Below are 22,646 nucleotides of genomic sequence, written 5' to 3'. Positions count from 1 at the left end.
TTTCTATGTTTACAAAATGTTTTATTTTTCTCTTAGCTACAATAAATTGTTTATGTCATTGTTAGGCAAGAATTGCTAACACTTCTATGTATATATCGAAAACTTAGAAGGTAACTTGTTTTACTTCGGCCTAGTATTTGTCTTGTTTCATATGTATTCAGACGCATATATTGTCTATTCTAGTGATTTATTGAGTCTCATGCAGTTTATGCATCGAGCTCTCTCAAAAGCATTTGCAATATTTGCTAGGTCTAGACAGTGCATATACAGATAATCATTATTTGTCGCATTAAAAAGGGAAAGGCTTACTTAACAAATGCTGTACTTTGCTAAAACATTGAATGCTGTACGGGACATCTTACAAATGCCAGACTTTAGTAAGGTTCATAACAATGGCTTTTACTGAAAATGCTAATATGCCAGTTACTAGATATATCATTTGTTAATAAATTACAGGCATAATTTCAAAACACTTTATTATTAATTAACATTTCAGTGTACCGGAAATGCAAATAAGCGAATGAAAATTAGAAAGTATCTTGATTGTGTAGGTTTTAATTTTATCATGCGATTTACAATTGTTTCTTTAACTAGTAGTTTTTACTCAAAAAATACATGTATTTATTGACAACTAATGTTGCATAGGTTTTAGAATATATTGACAATAGTATTATGTCAGTCTTTGGATATTATGTACATTTCATTTCTTCAACATAAACGTTGGAGGAGGACGGATAACGTTGAAATCAAACCATTGTTTGTTATTTACAGTAACTTGAAAAAAAACTATCTGTGCAACATTTCCATAAAAATTCACTGAAACAGTTATATCTCTATCCCTTGTCACGTATTTTGGTCTAGCTGACTTACTTGCTTTCTGCTTGATAAGTTTTGCTGTAATGCAGTACATTCTGCTGTGCTTTTGCATTTGAAAACATTTTAGAATGAATATTCTACGCATCCAGTTAATATTAAATTATTATGGTACTGTCATGACACCAAATATTGATTTACACTAACGCGTCACATTAAAGATTCCATAACCGCGATATGAACATATCTGCAGATGTTTCAAAAACTTACTAGTTTATGTTAAATGTTGAATTCTTCTTAAGCCGGTGCTAGGTGCCGGTAAATTGCAATTACCACTACCGTCCATGCACCGGCGCGATCAAACCAGGTCTGCACCATTTTCATTTTATGTCGTGTTGTGCTTTCTTTTGAGATTCTCTTTTTCTTCTTTTTTTCTCAATAATACTTATGCTTTAGGTAGTCATTACCAGACATTTTACAACAGATGGCCTTCATTCGTATTTAGTATCATTCTATGAAACATTATATACGAACCGGTCAATGCATAGTCTGGTTTACAGGAATATATTAGAAATATCTGCCTGACGTTACCTCGTCTATAATTCAAAGATCACTTTGGCTGTATATTTATATACTGATATTCTGAGCTCATAGGTGAGAGTCAATAACAATTTATCGTCTGGAAAGACATGCTATTTTCTAATGATAGAAAGAAGGTGGAACAAAGTTTATCATACAACGATAAAACATAAAATATTGGAGCGATATCAAATTTACAGTGTATAAAATTATTTTTGTCGCAGTTACCACGTGTCTGATTATTTGGTATTGAATTAATCTACCGACCTTAAGGAAATCTACCATGCGGGTTCAGAAACACAACAACAGGGGCACAGTGTTTGCTGTGAGTGACCAAATCCACTCGGTCCCGGGAAGTCCTCGTTTTCATTTGTTTGGTCGAAATCTAATTCAACAAGCAAAATACAGTGACGCTTATAAATATACTCAAAACTTCATTGCCTTTCTAAAAACAATTGGGAGACAAAACAGTTTTATGTGTTTATACAAAGAGTTAATTTATAGATATTCTAAACGAATCAATTATTTATAAATATTTCAAAGTACAATATTGCAAATAACATTGTATGACTGATCACGTGATAAAAGGTTAAGTTAGACTTATATCTACATGTATATGCATATATTTATTCATTGTTATGATATGGGATAATAACAAAACGATTTGGACAATTCTTTCAATACACTGTTTACGAAGTCGATTTTAAACCTTTATTCTCTGGCTTAAATTAAGCAATTTTTTATTTCTAACAAACAGCTATTTGTAAGTGATATACACCCATATACATGATAGAAATGATGTTGCAATGCATGTTGTAAATTACAATCATATTATATCAAAAGGTAGGGCTCTGTACAATATTAGAAATGAAAATCATATGCACAGATATGCACAATTCAAGGTTGTGAGAATTAAATAATTTTTCACCCAAATTCATATCAATAAATTGCAATCGTCTAGACATTGCCCTACTGTCCTACAATTACTTCGGACATGTTCTTGATAAAGTGAACTGCCAGCGTAATTGTAAGTAATGCATTTATTGTCTGATAATTGAGGTGATAGTTGTTTTGTCTGGCAATCAATAGTGTGTGGCAGGGCATGCATCAAAATGAAGTATATGTTATAATAGATAGTGTGTAAAAACAGCCTATATAATTCAACTGCCATATGATTACAGTAAATCATAGTTACCTTCAGACTTCTGTTGTTTTGATATAGACTTGGATTATAAAATGTTGTAATACTTGCTTCAAGGTTGATCATGTAGTAATAGTGATAGGTAGACTAATTTATTATCTGGTAAATATCTGGTGTAGTAAATATCTAACCTTCAAGGGGTTTATAGATCGGATATTCTACTCATAAAACGTATGAAACTGTCTATACTTCACAATCACAAATGTGAAATTTTCTAATTAAAAACCAAAACAAAATTCTTTCTCACTCAATCCTCATGAGAACTGAACATTTTCGATGCATTCTGAACGATAATTATAAAAATGACAGAGGGTGACGTGGATTACTTATATTTTTGCATATTACAATTCATGAGAGAGCACAATTATGTCAAAATGTAAAGATATTTTTTTTTTACCTGTGAACTGACCATTCAAAATTGATACATATAATATCGCTTTTATATTTGAATAATATCAAGTTTACATGTTAATCATTGGTGCTTATATATTAAATATTTATACAGTGCATTCTGTATATTAGTACATCTGTTGTTAAACATTTGCTGTACTATTGAAATAAGTATCTGAAAACATAATCTCATTGTTATTTATCTTTTAAACCATTACAAGTTTATATACCACTTGCCCCTCACCGCTGTGGGTTCGAATCCCGACAGGGACTTTTGATTCATGTGAGGAAGTTATCCAGCTAGCTTACGGAACGTCGGTGGTTCTACTAAGGTGCCCGTTCGTGCCTGAAATAATGCACGGAACGGCACCTGAGGTCTTCCTCCACCAGTAAAGCTGGAACGTCGCGATATGACCTATACTGTGTCGATGTGACGTAAAACCCAAAAACAAACAAGTTTATACAATTTTTGCCTATGTTATGTTCAAACATACAAAATGCCGCATAATATTATAATGATTTTGATCGACAAGAAAGACCTACTTTTAATAACCCAACAAAAGATTTTGCAAATCTTATTGTTATTTTTTACAAAGCCTTGAATTAAGGATCAGAAGGGTATCATAATTACTTGTATTTGATTTTACTTTTAATTAGCACCATATCTTGATTATAATTAATATTAATCTATTTTATCACTTTGTATGTGTATAATACATGTGTAGACATCAGATCCCTTGGAGGAAATTATAATTTAAAGGCCCTTCCCGTCAAACATTGGATACATATGTACAGTTACTTTATTTATTTTCAAATAATTGTTATTACAAAACAGACTTTCAAATGTCATATCTGTTCGTAATTTATGTCCACATTCGAAGAAGTGGTAGAATGTTGATTTGCACCTTTGCACAACGTCTTCTCCACCCGTCGGTTGTTCGACCGATAGCTGGCATAAAACTATTTTGTCCTTATTAGTGCCTAAAAACTACTGCATAGATGATAACCATGACAAAATTAACCTAACTGACATTATATATGTTAAATCTATACATAGTTCTTAGCTGTTACATTCCTTGTTTTCTACGGTGTCCTTATCGTGCCATTTAGAATGTCGTCCGTCGCGTCTAAGGGTAGACACACGACAATGCGAAGTGACATCGCGACAATGCGAAGCGACACTCGACAACGCGAAGCGATATGCGACAATGCGAAGCGACGCTCGACAGTGTCAAACGATATGTCGCACTGTCGCCTAGAAATGTCGCGGTAAAAAAGGGCGACATTTAAGAAATGTCGCTTCGCGTTGTCGAGTGTCGCTTCGCATTGTCGAGCGTCGCTTCGCGTTGTCGCGATGTCACTTTGCGTTGTCGCGATGTCACTTCGCGTTGTCGCGATGTCACTTCGCGTTGTCGCATTGTCACTTCGCATTGTCGAGTGTCGAGGTTGGTAGAAGTGCATACCACGACACTCGACAATGCGAAACGACAACGCGACAATGCGATACGACGCTCGACAATGCGAAGTGACACTCGACATCGCGAAGCGACATTTTTAAAATGTCGAGTAAATGTCGCGTTATTTTTATGATTTTTACACCGCGACGCTCAACATTGCGAAGCGACACTCGACAATGCGAAGCGACACTCGACAACGCGAAGCGATACTCGACAACGCGAAGCGACACTCGACAATGCGAAGCGACATTTGGAATAATATCGTATCGCATTGTCGTGCGTCTACCGGTGCTTGGTCAGAATTTACTAACTCACCGACAAACGGTGCGATCATGGAAGGGGTCGCACTAAACTGCTGACGAATTAGCTGACGATAAAGAATATATAGGAAACTGCTGACCAGTTAAACAAAGAAGGATTATCGAAATCTGCTGACCAGTTAGATAAAGAAGGGAAAACAATGAAGGTGTCAAATTGCCGTTGGTGATATTACAGTCGATGTCGAGAAATACTTGATAAAATGTTTTTTCAAGATGTCAATATTACAAATGATACATATTAATTATAAAAAATTCAATTGATATATACTGTATATTTCTCAATTTATTTTGATATAATATTTTATTTAAGTACCTTAATGAATTTTCTTCTATGTGTTATATATTGGTTAAAATTTTAAAAATGTAGTCAAAATATGATGTACGAAAAATCATAATTTGTTTCAAGTATGTATAAAACTATGCATCATAGGTTAAAATATATACATGTACATATACGTAATGTATATTTTAACAAAATATAATTATTATGTCGTATTTAGTGCAAATATGAAATAAAGTGATTTCTGTTTCCTTATTTGTTGTTCGTATAATTGTATAAGTAATATTGAACAAAAATTAATAATGTGCTAATTGTTATAGTTAATAAGCTTTTATTACATTATAAACAACATGTTTCCACAGATATCCATTAAACTGATAATTTATCGAGATCGATATGCCCCAAGGTCATATTAAAATCGATTTCACACGCGACGTGTCATTCTTGATTTATCTATGACAAAATACAATAAACAGTCAAAAATATGTTATTAAAATGCTGACCATATTGTAGAATCTGCTGACCAGTTAGATATATAGAGAAAAATATATTTAAATGCTACGAAATTGTTACTCATTATGCAAATTTAATATATTTTATAAAATAATGTCGACATTTAATTAAGTAAAAACACTGCTGACCAATTTAATGTTAATTCAAATTGATTTAAGCCGTAAAACTCTCTTATTCTATATGGTCAGCAAATTTAACGCTCTTTACATTCAGGCGAGAAAATGCTGACCAGTTAAACATACAGTAGAATCTGCTGACCAGTTAGATATATAGGGAAACTGCTGACCAGTTAGATATATAGAGAAAAATATATTTTGTCGTGAAATTTTAATTCATTTTATAATGTACGAAATTCAATATATTGTATAAAATTTTGTCGACATTTAATTAAGTAAAAACACTGCTGACCAATTTAATGTTAATTCAAATTGATTTAAGCCGTAAAACTCTCTTATTCTATATGGTCAGCAAATTTAACGCTCTTTACATTCAGGCGAGAAAATGCTGACCAGTTAAACATATATAGTAGAATCTGCTGACCAGTTAGATATATAGGGAAACTGCTGACCAGTTAGATATATAGAGAAAAATATATTTTGCCGTGAAATTGTAATTCATTTTTATTATGTATGCAAATTCAATTTATTTTATAAAAATATGTCGACATTTAATTAAGTAAAAACACTGCTGACCAATTTAATGTTATTTCAAATTGATTTAAGCCGTAAAACTCTTCTTATTCTATATGGTTAGCAAATTTAACGCTCTTTACATTCAGGCGAGAAAATGCTGACCAGTTAAACATATACACATGTAGTAGAATCTGCTGACCAGTTAGATATATAGGGAAACTGCTGACCAGTTAGAAATATAGAAAAATATATATTTTGTCGTGAAATTTTAATTCATTTTATAATGTACGAAATTCAATATATTGTATAAAATTTTGTCGACATTTAATTAAGTTAAAACACTGCTGACTTATTTAATATTAATTCAAATTGCAATTATTGCTTTTGAAAATACATTTTTTTTCCGTTACAAGATTTTTCTATTGAAATATCACTAACAAGAGATTTTGATAAAACTCATAACATCATAATTCTTTATAAAACATTAATTCAAATTTTTGCATATCTTTAGAGGTATAAAACGCTGTTTAATATATCCTTTTAAAATCACGGATTTATATTACATGTAGTAATGTAAATCCGTGTTAAAATGTATGATATTATGGTACTTTAAATGTATATATTAATTTAGTTTATAAACATAGTCATATAAATGCAAAAATTAAAAATATAATTAAAAGAATAAAAGTAATTTCCCATCTTTTTATTACCCCCTACGGCGTGTTTATATAACTTCACACCTTCAATGTTTCCCTTCTTTGTGTAACTGGTCAGCTTTTCCGATAATCCTTCTTTATTTAACTGGTCAGCAGTTTCCTATATATCTATATCGTCAGCTAATTCGTCAGCAGTTTAGTGCGACCCCTTCCATGATCGCACCGTTTGTCGGTGAGTTAGTAAATTCTGACCAAGCACCGGTAGACGCACGACAATGCGATACGATATTATTCCAAATGTCGCTTCGCATTGTCGAGTGTCGCTTCGCGTTGTCGAGTATCGCTTCGCGTTGTCGAGTGTCGCTTCGCATTGTCGAGTGTCGCTTCGCAATGTTGAGCGTCGCGGTGTAAAAATCATAAAAATAACGCGACATTTACTCGACATTTTAAAAATGTCGCTTCGCGATGTCGAGTGTCACTTCGCATTTGTCGAGCGTCGTATCGCATTGTCGCGTTGTCGTTTCGCATTGTCGAGTGTCGTGGTATGCACTTCTACCAACCTCGACACTCGACAATGCGAAGTGACAATGCGACAACGCGAAGTGACATCGCGACAACGCGAAGTGACATCGCGACAACGCGAAGCGACGCTCGACAATGCGAAGCGACACTCGACAACGCGAAGCGACATTTCTTAAATGTCGCCCTTTTTTACCGCGACATTTCTAGGCGACAGTGCGACATATCGTTTGACACTGTCGAGCGTCGCTTCGCATTGTCGCATATCGCTTCGCGTTGTCGAGCGTCGCTTCGCATTCTCGCGATGTCACTTCGCATTGTCGTGTGTCTACCCTTAGACGCGACGGACGACATTCTAAATGGCACGATAAGGACACCGTAGTTTTCCCAATAATCCCTGGAGACTGCCCTGAATATATGTATTCATTGTTTATTAATTTATACGAACTCCACTAAATGTGTTCATACCAAAAGTACCATCCGCTGTTAACAGATTTCTCTCTCGTCCAAATGTACAAGCCACCCAAACCTTTCGCCCGGCGAGTAGTTTAACGATTGCTGATACGGAACTACAAGTACCTGCAGTTGTATCACCATTGTAGTTTGATGATCTTGCTATAAATGTTCCGTCTAAGACCAGTCCAATATGTGAATATTTTGTATATGCAGCACATACGTGGGCAGTTAATTGGTAAACACCTTCAACAGAAGCCGTAAAGATTCCTGTGGAACTGTCATATCCCGATCCCTCGTTTGTTATTACATTCTGAAACACTAGAACCTCGTTCGTGACATCAAGTTTCAAATCTTTGACATTGTGTGCATGAAATGCGACACTCGTCTGTACCATGTTTTCTGTAAAACACAATGTGACAGGAAAGATTGTCAGTATTTTAGAACGACAAAAATAGTAACTTGCTAGATTTTTTCCATGAGAAAGCATATTACATTGAAAAACACGATTCTTGTTCAATATAATATTGCATAATGTAAGTACTTACGAAATCATATAGAAAACAAATAAATAAATACAGCAAATATGAAACTTTAAATTCTGCAAGATAATTAGTTTCTCCATTACTCCCATTAACTATATTACATGAACCAAATGAGGGTTAAAATGTTATCAGGGGCACAGACATGCAAACATATACAACAAGCCGTCGACCAAGAAAGTTATTCAAATATGTAATTACTTTTAACCTCGACCAACACAATTTCCATTTTGTTTTCCATTTCTCTCGTAAAGTTGTTTTTCAGTTCTTCAAATTTGTTTTGTAAATGCTCTGAAATTAATAAGATATACATTTTATTGAAACATTACACACACACATAGTTCGAATTGATATATTTTAGTATGACGCATATTATTAATTAAAAGCATGCTCAACATAAATGAAAACAATTACATTTTTGGAAAATATTTAAGCACTGACACTTTTAACATTAATGTCACATTATGTCAATCCAAAGGATAAGATGAAAGTCAAATTGAGCTTACATTTTTGCATAGTTTCTTCAATTTTATCATTTACTTTGAATGAACACGATAAAAAACTTAGTTAACATGGCCCAATGACGTTTCTGTAAATTTCCATTGGTATTTACCTGTTATGTTCAAACGTGTGGGCTAGTATTTTAGGTAGATTTATATTTTATCCTAAATATTTCCCAATATCATAAAAGATATTCAAACTTCAACGCAATTTGTCATGAAATTTGGACCAGAAAAAACTAAATAGTTTGCATAAGCCTAAGAGAGGGAATAAATCCTTTTATGCTCAGCCCATCATATAAGTTAAGCCATTATAATTGGTAAAACATTTCTGTAGTTTCTCGAGCCAACAAAACACGATTGCGTTTCATAGAAGATTGCAAGTCTGAAATCAGTCTTAAAATAAACACTTTGACAATGTTGTGTTCCAAAGAAATGTCCAACTTATGATTCCTATATTATGACTCCTTTAATTTCTGAATTGCTATACAGATGAACATTGCGGTTTGAAGTGTATGTCATTTAATTTCTTAACTTTTCTTTGGACAGTGCATTTAGTTGAAGACTATAATCTTTGACTAAATATACAAATGTGTATTGAAACGGTCTTATGGCTTAAAGTTGGCCATACGTCCTAAGGGGGACGTTTTATGAAACGTAGCCAAGAATATTGACGAATCGGCAACTTGTTTGATAACAAATAAATATAAACAAAAGTTCTTTAATGGTGAAAAGACAATAAGTATACTTTATTTTAGTGCAATATATGGACGACGAACATATTGAAAAATACTTTATATTCATGACAATTATGAATTTTTAAAAACTGACAATTGATGAAAGGCGTTTTCGGGAGTTTTCATATAGACATATAGACAAAATAAAAAACTGTTCAATAGCATTTCATTAAACTTCGCATGTTGTTAGAATATAACAAAAATATTCTAAGCAAAGAAATGGGGGTCACCGCTCTCGTTTATTTATTAAAACTTGACTTGTTTTATTTAATTCAAGGGCAGATTTTCAATAAAGGTAAACAATTTATTATTTTTCTAATATACTTCCATTTGAGTCATTGTACAATATTTCAAGAACGAATAAAGAGCGGATGATTTTTTTGTTGTTGTAGACTTAGCTCTGTCCTTGAAAAAAACTCAAATAAGTAAAAAATTCTGGTTAAAAGGCAGATAACTAAAATGTGAGTTCTGTGACACCCAACATTTTTCGCTTACAAAATTTCTATCATATTTTAACAACATTCCAAGTTAAAAGAAGTTCTATTGCAGAGTTTTTATTCTGTCTAAATGCCTTTATGAGAACTCTCGAAACTATTCTGACGATTGTATTGATACCTTTCAAATATACATATTTGTTAGAAAACAAAATATACACACCTTCTTTGTTATATAAATCCTCTAGTTGTGTCACAACTTCTCCCGTTAGATTATTTCTAATTTCCTCAAACTTAATTTCAGTTTTGGCAGCTGTTTTCTCAATGTCCACAAGACTATTTAAAACAGATTCTTCAGTTTTCTTAATTTCTTTCTGCATTGTTTCTACTTTTATCTCTGTGCGTATCATTTTCTCAAGGAGTTTTTCTTCATACGAAAACTTAGAACAAGCAGGCTCAGATGCCAAAGAGACAGGAAGTTCTCTGAGATAGAGCATTGCAGAAAACGTTAAGAAAACAGAAGAAAGCATTGTGACTTTCTTTACATGCAATAATAAGTAGACTTATGAAAATGATTTCATTTTATTACTAAAAGCCTCCTGAAGCCAACAAACCCTGAAATAAACATGAAAAGGGACGTTCAGAAATGTGTAATCCAAAGCTGAAAAAATATGCAAGTAGTCATTTTGTAACATAATGTTTCTTTATAAAGTTCAGCCGACATTTTTTGAACTTCCGTTTACGTTTTCATACAGAACAATCATATTTATAAAGAAGGAAATAGATATATTTCAATCACAACAAAACAATGGCAATATCAATGACAAATCATCTACGAAGCAAAGCAATAATAGCTACGGACGACAACATATCAACGGCAACATAGCAATCACAACACAGTAATTGCAACTTCGGTTAAAATCAGCTATGTAACATAGCAGTTATGACAACGGACGACAACATGGCAACGGCATCTTAGCGATCACAACACAGTAATGACAACTTCGATTAAAATCAGCTATGTAACATAGCAGTTATGACAACGGACGACAACATATCAACGGCAACATAGCGATCACAACACAGTAATTGCAACTTCGATTAAAATCAGCTATGTAACATAGCAGTTATGACAACGGACGACAACATGGCAACGGCATCATAACGATCACAACAAAGTAATGATTACTTCGATGACAAAACATTAATGGAATATGGCAATAATGACATAGAGACGACAACTTGGCACCGGTAAAATCGTGATCACAATACAGTTATGTCTTGTACAAAATGATGAAAACATTTAGTAGTCATGACAAAGAGATGACAACATAATCATGGCCACATATCAGTTTAAAACAGGGCATCGACATGACAATGAATACAGCTTAGCAGTAAACGATAGCAATGTCATAATTACGGCCACTACAGGCATAATTACAAGTTTTAACATAGCAATGACATCATTGCATTAATAAAGTGGAGATTAGACAATAGAGATGTCAATATAGCTTTATATTAGGGATGCTAACATATCGATAAATATAAGCTATAGCAATAGCAGTATCAATATAGAAATAATAGAAAAAATAATTTTATTAAATTATAGCAATGGCAGCCAAGCAACTATTAATATTTTAGAGACTACCGATCAGTAAATATAAGAGGTATAGGCATCTGTCTTGAAATAAATCAAACACATGCTTGCATAAGGATATTGCCTTACAATGACAGGATCATAGTTATATTTTAGTTTATAAAAATTTATTTTTGTTGTTATCCTAACTCGGTTCAGAAATCAGTGCCACCATATCAAATAAAACATATTTCCTACATACATATAACGCCATGTTCAAAAGTATACAATACATATTGAAATATCTTATATAATGAGAAAAAATAGAAGAAATGCGTAAATACATGCTAGTATATATAAACCTTAAATTGAAAAAAACCTTAAAACTTTTGAACTATCCCTTTATTAACATTATTTCATTGAGTCAATGAGTTTCCATGGAGGGTTTGATATAGCTTTAATTAATAACTGAAATCAGATATATCCCGTGTTTGTCTTTTTTTATACTTAAGATACTTAGGAAACAGCAAAATAACATGCTTAAATGTAATTGCTTCATATTGACAGTTCAAGTATATGGTATAATAATTGGCAGTTATTCTATCATTCTGTATATGTATAAGTACGGAACGGAACCAAGAAATTACAGTTTATGATTAAAGACTATGAACTCGGTTAAAAATAGAACGAAAATTAAGATTTGTGACTGGTATAATAATTTTATAATCGTAAACAACTTAGAGAAAGTCTAATTGGCTTTCTTTGTTATTTGAAAAAGTGTGACAGAGTTAAACATTGTGAACTAGATACTCCGTGAAAAATATATTAACCTTAACATATTATAACATTATTGTACATACAGAAACTGTTGTTAAATGTCATACAATGTATAAACATTCAAAGTGGCACTTTTTCTAAGCTTTTTGTTTTTGCGTTGCTATTGTTTATAATGATTATTCTGAATGTGAACCATATACACATGTAATTAATGTTACACAGTGCCTTGTATTGAACATGAAATTTCAATACCATTATTGCTACTACTAAAGTTCCAGAGCATAATTGATCATTGAAATAGATAGCTATGTCAGGAATAGTTATGTCATATATAAACACACATACAAGTATGCATTTTAGTATGTGACAGATTACCTTGTATATAAAATGAAAGTGCAAGACGAGTGCTATATTTGTATGACACGAACAAGGGAAATAACAATGCCAATTACTGTGCAAACAGTAATCAAGATTTCTTTACCTTTAGCTTTGCTAAATAAACTGTAACATACCAGGAAAAGTCTTACAAGTTTAACAACAAGAAAAATAATAAGAAAAACAAATAAAATATTAATTACAATAATAATAATAAGAAAAAGAAGAAAAATAGAATAGTAAACATGGTACTAAACAAGTTTGAAAATCTGTAAGTGTTTAAGTGACAGTATGCTCATTTTTTTCATTGTCAAGTTGAGCTATTTTGAATATATACTTCAGAAGATTGACTCTTACCAATAAAATATTTTAGATACAAATCGGCCTAAAAGTAAAAAGACTGCCGCACTCTTTATTAATTGAACGTTACAGGTAAAGTCAGATGGAGATTTAATTTCTTTGTGCCACGGGACTTACCTATCGTTCACTCGAACTAAATTATAAAATTGAAAAACAATTATAGCAAATTCTACTATCGAAGTCTTTATTGATAAATATTGCTAATTTAAGTTTGTCTTCCAATTTTTTACTGAATGAGAGTTAATCAATTCTGAAGTCTTTTTATAACGTAGTACTTGTTGATATATCGTTTCCTAATTGAACTATAAAAATTGCCTTCAAAATTCGCGTAATTCATCTTCCCGTTTATAACATGCGGGTACATCATCTTTCGCTTAAGGAAATGAAACAATGTTACTGAATCTACCTGTTTTAAGACTTAAATGGTGAACTGAAAGTCTATAACTAGTTAAAGTCGACAAATATGTCCTTATATTAACATTTTGCAGATAATAGTTATATTCAGATTATGCCAATACATGTACATTTCAAGATATTACTCGTTCATTCATGAATAAAAGCATTTAAAATTCCTTTATATTTATTTATTTATTAAAGTCCCAATAATACGTAATAATATGTAATAGAGGGCGGGTCATCCCTCTCATACCTTACAATATTTATACATTTATATTACATTGTAATATAAGATAGTGTAAGATAAGATTTCACAATATTTCCGTTAAGTATCACCCGTAGTTTCTTTTTGTGGGTTTTTTATTCATTTATTTTTTTTAAATTTTATTTTTTTCGATTTTTGCTCCGACAAAATGGTTTAGTGTCACAGTGATTCATACCATTTTAATCCATTCAATATAAACAAATAAAACAAATGTTTAATGACTATCGTACATTAAATATGAGCGGCATAATTCAGCTGATAGCTTGCATATCTTTCCATTTAATGGCTTCCCTTGCGAATTCTGTAAAGTATACATAAGGCAATAAATTGTAATACACTAAATAAATTTGCTTGATAAATATGTAACAATTTTACACTTCTGTCAAAAAAATGGGAACATTTCTGACAAATTTCAATTAAATAATTGGCGTTTAAGAGTTGCAATATACTTAGTTTAAATCTGTATTTGCATATTCCAAGACAAACTAAATTAAATTACTCCAAACGAAACACTTTTAAATTCAAAACAATTGCAATAAAAGGACCTTTACATATTTACTGGTTTTGGTATATTGTTGATATTATAGGAAGCGTTTAATATAAAACTCTTTCCTTATTCAAGAGCAATTCAATTTGATTTAGATTTTAAACCTCACCACTTGAGGTGAAAATAGTAAATATTTGAAAATTTAAAATCCTATGTCGAGTCAAAGAGATCTAACCAAATTGCCTGTGAACGCTTGTTATTCAATATACATGAATGTTAATGACAATAATTATATTCCCGACTCCTTTGTGTCGAGATTGGTGCAAATATGATTTTTACGGATCTCTATTACAAGTTTAAAGAACATTCTATAATGTTATCACCTTGGACTTGACAAATGATGATGACGACGATGATGATGATGATGATGATGTTGATTAAAACATTACGCTTTTGAATTGTATTCTATTGTTACATACTATGTACATGTGTATTTTCAAGAAATAAAACAAAGGAAATCAAACAAAAATTATCATGTATTTACTTACTTTAGTCTTAAAGAAAGATTAAATGATTAATGGATATCTAGTTTCGTGATGTGTAAATGGAAATTATCAAGATATATCAATTAACGAGATATATTAATATGTCTGCAGACTTGTGAACATGATATGTCAATAAATCTGTTAAATGATATACAACATTTCTTCTTGTATATTCTATCTTTTATCCTTTTTACAATCAGCATGCATGCTTCCTACAACAACTGCTGACACGCCTTAACAATGTTAAAAATGGGCACAAGTGGTTCAGGTATACAGACCGTTGTGGAATACAAACATGAGTACAACAATACATAAATGTACATGTTTATTCGATCTTAGCATGATTATTTGTTCAACAATGCAACTTAGTTGTTAATTTTTTGTTTAAGTAAATTCGTATTTTCAATTGAGCATGCGCACAACATTGTTGAACATTCTAAGACTAATGATTTTAGGCTGTAAATGAGATTCATTAACTATCATAGTAGTTTTACTCAGAAATACATGTATTTATTGACAACTAATGTTACATAAGTTTTAGAATATATTGACAATAGTATAATGTCAGTCTTTGGATATTATGTACATTTCATTTCTTCAACATAAACGTTAGAGGAGAACGGATAAGGTTGAACTCAAACCAATGTTTGTTATTTACAGTAAGTTGAAAGAAAACTATTTGTGCATTATTTCCATAATTCAATTGATTCCAGCAATAATTTGTTCTTTTTCGTAGAACGATCTATGACATCTCAACCCCTTGTCAAGTATTTTGGTCTAGCTGACTTACTTGCTTTTTGCTTGAGAAGTTTTGCTGTAATACAGTACATTCTGCTGTGCTTTTGCATTTGAAAACATTTTAGAATGAATATTCTACGCCATCCAGTGATTATTATGGTACTGTCATGACACCAAATATTGATTTACACTAACGCGTCACATTAAAGGTTCCATAACCGCGATATGAACATATCTGCAGATGTTTCAAAATCTTACTAGTTCATGTTAAATGTTAAATTCTGCTTAAGTCGGTGCTAGGTACCGGTAGATTGCAATTACCACTACCGTCCATGAACCGGCGCAATCAAAGCAGGTCTGCACCATTTTCAATTTTGTTGTGTTGTGCTTTCTTTTGAGATTCGTTTTTTTTTCTTCTTTTTTCTCAATAATACTGTATGCTTTTAAAGTCATTACCAGATGTTATACAACAGATGACCTCCATTCGTATTTGGTATCATTCTATGAAACTTTATATACGAACCGGTCAATGCATAGTCTGGTTTACAGAAATTTATTCGAAATATCTGGCTGACGTTACCTTTCTATATCAAAGATCATTTGGCTGTTTGTTTTATACTGATATTCTGAGCTCATGGGTGAGAATTAATAACATTTTAACGCCTGGAAAGACATGCCTTTTTTCAAATTGTAGAAAAAAGGTGCAACAAGTTTTATTATACAACGATGAAACATAAGGACGAATAAAATATTTTTCGATAAATGACTTTGGAGCGATAACAAATTTACAATGTATAAAATTATTTTCGTTGTAGTTACCACGTGTCTGATTATTTGGTACTTCGACAATTTTTAGTTCATTTTTTACAATTTGAAAGTCGATTTTAAACATTTTTTTTCTCTGGCTAGAATTAAGCAAATGTTTATTTCAAACAAACAGCTATTTGTAAGTGATATACACCCATAAACATGATGAAAATGATGTTGCAATGCATGTTGTAAATTACAATCATATTATATCAAAAGGTAGGGATACAATATTAGAAATGAAAATCATATGCACAGATATGCACAATTCAAGGTTGTGAGAATTAAATAATTTTTCACCCAAATTCATATCAATAAATTGCAATCGTCTAGACATTGCCCTACTGTCATACAATTACTTCGGACATGTTCTTGATAAACTGAACTGCCAGCGTAATTGTAAGGAATGCATTTATTGTCTGATAATTGAGGTGATAGTTGTTTTGTCTGGCAATCAATAGTGTGTGGCAGGGCATGCATCAAAATGAAGTATATGTTATAATAGATAGTGTGTAAAACAGCCTATAAAATTCAACTGCCATAAGATTACAGTAAATCATAGTTACCTTCAGACTTCTGTTGTTTTGATATATTGGATTATAAAATGTTGTAATACTTGCTTCAAGGTTGATCATGTAGTAATAGTGGTAGGTAGACTTATTTGTTGTCTGGTAAATATCTGGTGTAGTAAATAACTAACTTTCAAGGGGTTTATAGATCGGGTATTCTACTCATAAAACGTATGAAACTGTCTATACTTCACAATCACAAATGTGAAATTTTCTAATTAAAAACCAAAACAAAATTCCTTCTCACTCAATCCTCATGAGAGCTATTGTCACCAGAAATATTTGCTTAAATCATTTTCAACGTACTTTGTGTCTTAAGGCTCAGAAGAACTCTGGCTCAGAAAAAGCTCTTAAATTATACACACTAATTTTGAAAATATTATTTCAATGTCATTTCGAAGGAAGCTCTTGTATATAAGACAAGACATTGGCAATAACGCATCTGGATTGTTCTTATATCATTAAATGATAATAAATAAATAACCAATCAACAACGTTAAAAATATTGTAGGCTGGGCTAATAATAAAGTACTAGATGATTAATAAAAAACATGCATTGAATTACGCTTGTCACAGCCAAAACGCCTTGCAAGATATTGTGGTGCAATAAAGCTACACAGTTTATTGTGGTATATTGTGTTAGATCTTAAATACATTTCGCCATTATCAAATGTTATGTATAGTATTTATCAAAGAAACAAAATTAGTAGTGTCGGTGTTTTACTGACGCTTCTCTGTTCCACTTTTTGGTATCACAAGAGTAGATTGTTTAAAGTGGCATTATGCCAATAATTTTGCTGACAAGAAAAGTTGCATTATTATTAATATATTTCGAGAGATTGACTATTTTATTGGTGATTGACAAAACGTTGACAATTTAAAAAAGTTAATGATAGAATATTAAAAACTACTAAAATTCTAGAAATGTCTGCCCCACTCTTCTTAGAAACTGAACGTTGCCGATGCAGTTTGAACGATGATTATAGAAATATCAGTGGGTGACGTGGATTACTTATATTTTTGCATATTACAATTTAAGAGAAAGCACAATTATGGCAAAATGTAAAGATATTTTTTCTTATAACTGTGAACTGACCATTCAAAATTCATGGATATAATATCACTTTAATATCTGAATAATATCAAGTTTACATGTTACGCATTGGTGCTTATATATTTAATGTTTATACAGTGCATTCTGTATAATTGTACATCTGTTGTTAAACATTTGCTGTACTATTGTAGAAGTAAGTATCTGAAAACATAATCTCATTGATATTTATCTTTCAAACCATTACAAGTTTATACAATTTTTGCCTATGTTATGTTCAAACATACAAAATGCCGCATAATATTAAAATGATTTTGATCGACAAGAAAGACCTACTTTTTATAACCAAACAATGGATTTTGCAAATTTTATTGTTATTTTTCACAAAGCCTTGAATTAAGCATCAGAAGGGTATCATAATTACTTGTATTTTATTTTACTTAAATTAGGACCATATATTGATTAAAATTAACATTAATCTATTTCTATCACTTTGTATGAGTATAATACATGTGTAGACATCAGATCCCTTGGAGGAAATTATAATTTAAAGGCCCTTCCTGTCAAACTTTGGATACATATGTACAGTTACTTTATTTATTTTCAAATAATTGTTATTACAAAACAAACTTTCAAGTGTCATATTTGTTCTAATTTATGTCCTCATTCGAAGAAGTGGTTGGATATTGTTTTGCACTTTTGCAGAGCGTCTTCTCTATCCATTGGTTGTACGACCGATAGCTGGCTTAGAACTAAATTGTATTATTTCTTATTAGCGTCTAAATAATACTATTTAGATGATAACAGTGACAAAATAAACCTAACTGACATTATATATGTTAAATATATGCATAGTTCTTAGTTAGTTTCCTGTTATATTCATTGTTTTGCCAATAACCGCCCTAGATATGTATTCGTTGTCAATTAATTTATACGAACTCCACTAAATGTGTTCATACCAAAAGTATTATCCGCTGTTAACAGATTTCTCTCTTGTCCTAGTGTACATGCCACCCAAACCTTTCTCCCAGCAATTAGTTTAACGATTGCTGATACGAAACTACAAGTACCTGCAGACGTATCACCATTGTAGTTTGCCGATTTTGCTATAAATGCCCCGTCTAAGACCAGTCCAATATGTGAATATTTTGTATATTCAGCACATACGTGGGCAGTTAATTGGTAAACACCTTCAACAGAAGCCGTAAAGATTCCTGTTGAACTGTCATATCCCGATCCCTCGTTTGTTATTACATTCTGAAACACTAGAACCTCGTTCGTGACATCAAGTTTAAAATCTTTCACATTGTGTGCATAAAATGCGACACTCGTCTGTACCATGTTTTCTGTAAAACACAATGTGACAGGAAAGATTGTCAGTATTTTAGAACGACAAAAATAGTAACTTGCTAGATTTTTTCCATGAGAAAGCATGTTACATTGAAAAACACAATTCTTGTTCAATATAATATTGCATAATGTAAGTACTTACAAAATCATATAGAAAACAAATAAATAAATACAGCAAATATGAAACTTTAAATTCTGCAAGATAATTAGTTTCTCCATTACTCCCATTAACTATATTACATGAACCAAATGAGGGTTAAAATGTTATCAGGGACACAGACATGCAAACATATACAACAAGCCGTCGACCAAGAAAGTTATTCAAATATGTAATTACTTTTAACCTCGACCAACACACTTTCCATTTTGTTTTCCATTTCTCTCGTAAAGTTGTTTTTCAGTTCTTCAAATTTGTTTTGTAAATGCTCTGAAATTAATAAGATATACATTTTATTGAAACATTATACACACATATAGTTCGAATTGATATATTTTTAGTATGACGCATATTATTAATTAAAAGTATGCTCAACATAAATGACAACAATTACATTTTTGGAAAATATTTTAGCACTGACACTTTTAACATTAATGTGACATTATGTCAATCCAAGGGATCAGATGAAAGTCAAATTTAGCTTACATTTTTGCATAGTTTCTTCAATTTTATAATTTACTTTGAATGAACGATAAAAAAAACTTAAGTTAACATGGCCCAATGACGTTTCTGTTAATTTCCATCGGTATTTACCCGTTATGTTCAAAAGTGTGGGCTAGTATTTGAGGTAGATTTATATTTTATCCTTAATATTTCCCACTATCATAAAAGATATTCAAACTTCAACACAATTTCTCATAAAATTTGGACCAGAAAAAACAAAATAGTTTGCAAAAGCCTATGAGAGTGAATAAATCATTTTATGCTCAGCCCATCATAGAAGTTAAGCCATTATAATTGGTAAAACATGTCTGTTTCTCGAGCCAACAAAACACGATTGCGTTTCATAGAAGATTGCAAGTCTGAAATCAGTCTTAAAATAAACACTTTGACAATTTTGTGTTCCAAAGAAATGTCCTAACTTATGATTCCTATGTTATGACTCCTTTAATTTCTGAATTGCGATACAGATGAACATTGCGGTTTGAAGTGTATGTCATTTAATTTCTTAACTTTTCTTTGGACAGTGCATTTAGTTGAAGACTATAATCTTTGACTAAAGATACAAATGTGTATTGAAACGGTCTTATGGCTTAAAGTTGGTCATACGTCTTAAGGGGGACGTTTTATGAAACGTAGCCAAGAATATTGACGAATCGGCTACTTGTTTGATAACAAATAAATATAGACAAAAGTTTTTAATGGTGAAAAGACAATAAGTATACTTTATTTTAGTGCAATATATGGACGACGAACATAATCAAAAATAAATTATATTTATGACAAACATAAATTTTTAAAAACTGACAATTGATGAAAGACGTTTTCAGAGGTTTTCATATAGACATATAGACAAAATAAAAAAACTGTTCAATAGCATTTCATTAAACTTGGCATGTTGTTAGAATATAACAGAAATATTCTAAGCAAAGAAATGGGGGTCACCGCTCTCGTGTTTAGTTATTTCTTTAAAACTTGACTTGTTTTGTTTAATTCAAGGGCAGATTTTCAATAAAGGTTAACAATGTATTATTCATTCTTTTTTCTTATATACTTCCATTTGAGTCATTGTGCAATATTTCAAGAACGAATAAAGAGCGGATGAATTTTTTTTTGTTGCTGTAGACTTAGCTCTGCCCTTTAAAAAAACTCAAATAAGTAAATAATTCTGATTAAAGGGCAGATAACTAAAATGTTAGTTCTGTGACACCCAACATTTTTCGCTTACAAAATTTCTATCATATTTTAACAACATTACAAGTTAAAAGAAGCTCTATTGCAGAGTTTTTATTCTGTCTAAATGTTTTTATGAGAACTCTCGAAACTATTATGACGATTGTGTTGATACCTTACAAACATACATATTTAAAGAAAACAAAATATACACACCTTCTTTGTTATATAAATCCTCTAGTTGTGTCACAACCTCTCCCGTTAGGTTATTTCTAATTTCCTCAAACTTGATTTCAGTTTTGGCAGCTGTTTTCTCAATGTCCACAAGAGTATTTAAAACCGATTCTTCAGTTTTCTTAATTTCTTTCTGCATTGTTTCTACTTTTATCTCTGTGCGTATCATTTTCTCAAGGAGTTTTTCTTCATACGAAAACTTAGAACAAGCAGGCTCAGATGCCAAAGAGACAGGAACTTCACTGAGATAAATCATTGCAGAAAATGTTAAGAAAACAGAAGAAAACATTGTGCCTTTCTTTACGTGCAATGATAAGTAGACTTATGAAAAAGATTTCATTTTATTACTAAAAGCCTCTTGAAGCCAACAAACCCTGAAGTAAACATGTAAAGGGACGTTCAGAAATGTGTAATCCAAAGCTGAAAAAATATGCAAGTAGTCATTTTGTAACATAATGTTTCTTTATAAAGTTCAGCCGACATTTTTTGAACTTCCGTTTACGTTTTCATACAGAACAATCATATCTATAAAGAAGAAGATATATATATATTTCAATCACAACAAAGCAATGGCAATATCAATGACAAATCATCTACGAAGCGACATCTACGACAACATATCAACGGCAACATAGCGATCACAACACAGTTATTGCAACTTCGATGACAAAACATCAATGGAATATGGTAATAATGACATAGAGACGACAACTTGGTACCGGTAAAATCGTGATCACAATACAGTTATGTCTTGTACAAAATGATGAAAACATTAGTTGTCATGACAAAGAGATGACAACATAATCATGGCCACATATCACTTTAAACAGGGCATCAACATGAAAATGATTACAGCTTAGCAGTAAACGATAGAAATGTCATAATAACGGCCACTACAGTCATAATTACAAGTTTTAACATAGCAATGCATAGCATAACACCATTGCATTGATAAAGTGGAGATTAGACAATAGAGATGTCAATATAGCTTTATATTAGGGATGCCATCATATCGATAAATTTAAGTTATAACAATAGCAGTATCAATTTAGAAAAAAATACTTTTATTAAATTATAGCAATGGCAGCCAAGCAACTATTAATATTTTAGAGACTACCCATCAGTAAATATAAGAGGTATAGGCATCTGTCTAGAAATAAGTCAAACACATATTTACATAAGTAGATTGCCTTACAAGGGCAGAATAATATTTATATCTAGTATATAAATATTTATTATTGTTATTATCCTAACTCGTT

The 22,646-nt window shown here is 31.5% G+C and overlaps 1 protein-coding gene across 1 annotated transcript; it reads right to left on the bottom strand.

The window, feature by feature from the left end:
• Positions 1-7,709: 7,709 nt before the first annotated feature.
• On the bottom strand, positions 7,710-21,746 carry LOC132757528 (uncharacterized). The gene is made up of 6 exons (XM_060748838.1): positions 21,370-21,746; positions 19,660-19,749; positions 18,900-19,318; positions 10,250-10,589; positions 8,557-8,646; positions 7,710-8,215 (listed from the first exon to the last, which is right to left on the bottom strand). The coding sequence occupies exons 1-6, from the start codon at positions 21,674-21,676 to the stop codon at positions 7,794-7,796; spliced, it is 1,668 nt and encodes a 555-aa protein (XP_060604821.1). The 5' UTR covers positions 21,677-21,746; the 3' UTR covers positions 7,710-7,793.
• Between the last annotated feature and the right edge of the window lie 900 nt (positions 21,747-22,646).

Source organism: Ruditapes philippinarum, unplaced genomic scaffold, assembly GCF_026571515.1.
Source record: "Ruditapes philippinarum isolate M1 unplaced genomic scaffold, ASM2657151v2 ctg1934_1_1_1_1, whole genome shotgun sequence".
NCBI lineage: Eukaryota > Metazoa > Mollusca > Bivalvia > Venerida > Veneridae > Ruditapes > Ruditapes philippinarum.
Note: the sequence above shows the minus strand (reverse complement) of the source record. Positions and strands in the feature narration are given on the sequence as shown.